Source organism: Penaeus monodon, chromosome 21 (genome assembly GCF_015228065.2).
Source record: "Penaeus monodon isolate SGIC_2016 chromosome 21, NSTDA_Pmon_1, whole genome shotgun sequence".
Taxonomy (NCBI): Eukaryota; Metazoa; Arthropoda; class Malacostraca; order Decapoda; family Penaeidae; genus Penaeus; species Penaeus monodon.
In genome coordinates, this window is record NC_051406.1 from 40,306,511 (window position 1) to 40,307,370 (window position 860).

General features: G+C 50.5%; 1 protein-coding gene across 1 annotated transcript; it reads left to right on the forward strand.

Annotated features, from left to right (window-relative positions):
- Positions 1-70: 70 nt before the first annotated feature.
- Positions 71-854, forward strand: LOC119586747. Its single transcript, XM_037935475.1, has one exon. The coding sequence runs from the start codon at positions 133-135 to the stop codon at positions 757-759; it is 627 nt and encodes a 208-aa protein (XP_037791403.1). The 5' UTR covers positions 71-132; the 3' UTR covers positions 760-854.
- The last annotated feature ends 6 nt before the right edge of the window (positions 855-860 follow it).

The window sequence follows — 860 nt, forward strand, 5'->3', positions numbered from 1 at the left end:
GATTGCAATTATTGTAAGCATCATATCTAACTCCACGTACCTCTTCCTACTCTCTCGTGCTCGGGCGACGGCGCTCCAAAAGGCAGAGCTGGACTGCAGCATCAAGTCACCTCAACCAAAAGCTTTCCCAAAATGAAGATCGGACGTCATTACATTTTCTGCGAGGGCGAAACTGGCTTTGATCTTCCATGGCAGGCTTACAATGAACAGCGTCTCGAAGTGACCAACGCGCAGCTTTGTGAACTCAAATACCGATACGGCAACGGCGACTTCCCAAATCTGGAGTCGTTCTGCCGTAGACTTGCAACGTGTGTTAACCTCTGTCTTGGTTGTTCCACTGGCCTCAGCCCCACTACCTGGGCCCACTTTCAAGAGTTAGTGGGACCTTTCCCTGAAGCTCAGAGTATGAAATGCACTCTCCAAACGCCTTTAAATGGACCTGCGTACTTCCTGGCAGAGGAGATGGACCAAGCAGTCTACTGGAAGAAAATTCAGGAGCAATACACACATAGCAACATCAGCCAGAAGTTGCAAGCGTCGAGTTCCTACACCCACTACATGCCCTCCATGATGCTCCTCTTCGGCCAAGACTTCCGGGACGTTGTAGAAGTGAAGACAACTACGACTTTCAGAGATCGGACCAGGGAAGAGGGATGCTACACCGTCTACGTGAACGCTGCCTGCCACCGGTCTCTCGTCCTGCCCAGCCAAGAGAGCCATTTCACGAGGACGCTGACAACCCTCTGCCAACAGCTGTAAGGTTGACGGGAACCTGCAGTTAAGAAGACATCGACTCTCACCCTGACAGTGTTCACACGAAGAGGTGTTACGTTTTATAAAGTGTCTGAAATTGTTTTGAA

What these genes read in the sequence shown, in the direction of transcription:
- LOC119586747 (XM_037935475.1), top strand. Translation starts at nt 133, where the DNA reads ATGAAGATCGGACGTCATTACATTTTCTGCGAGGGCGAAACTGGCTTT.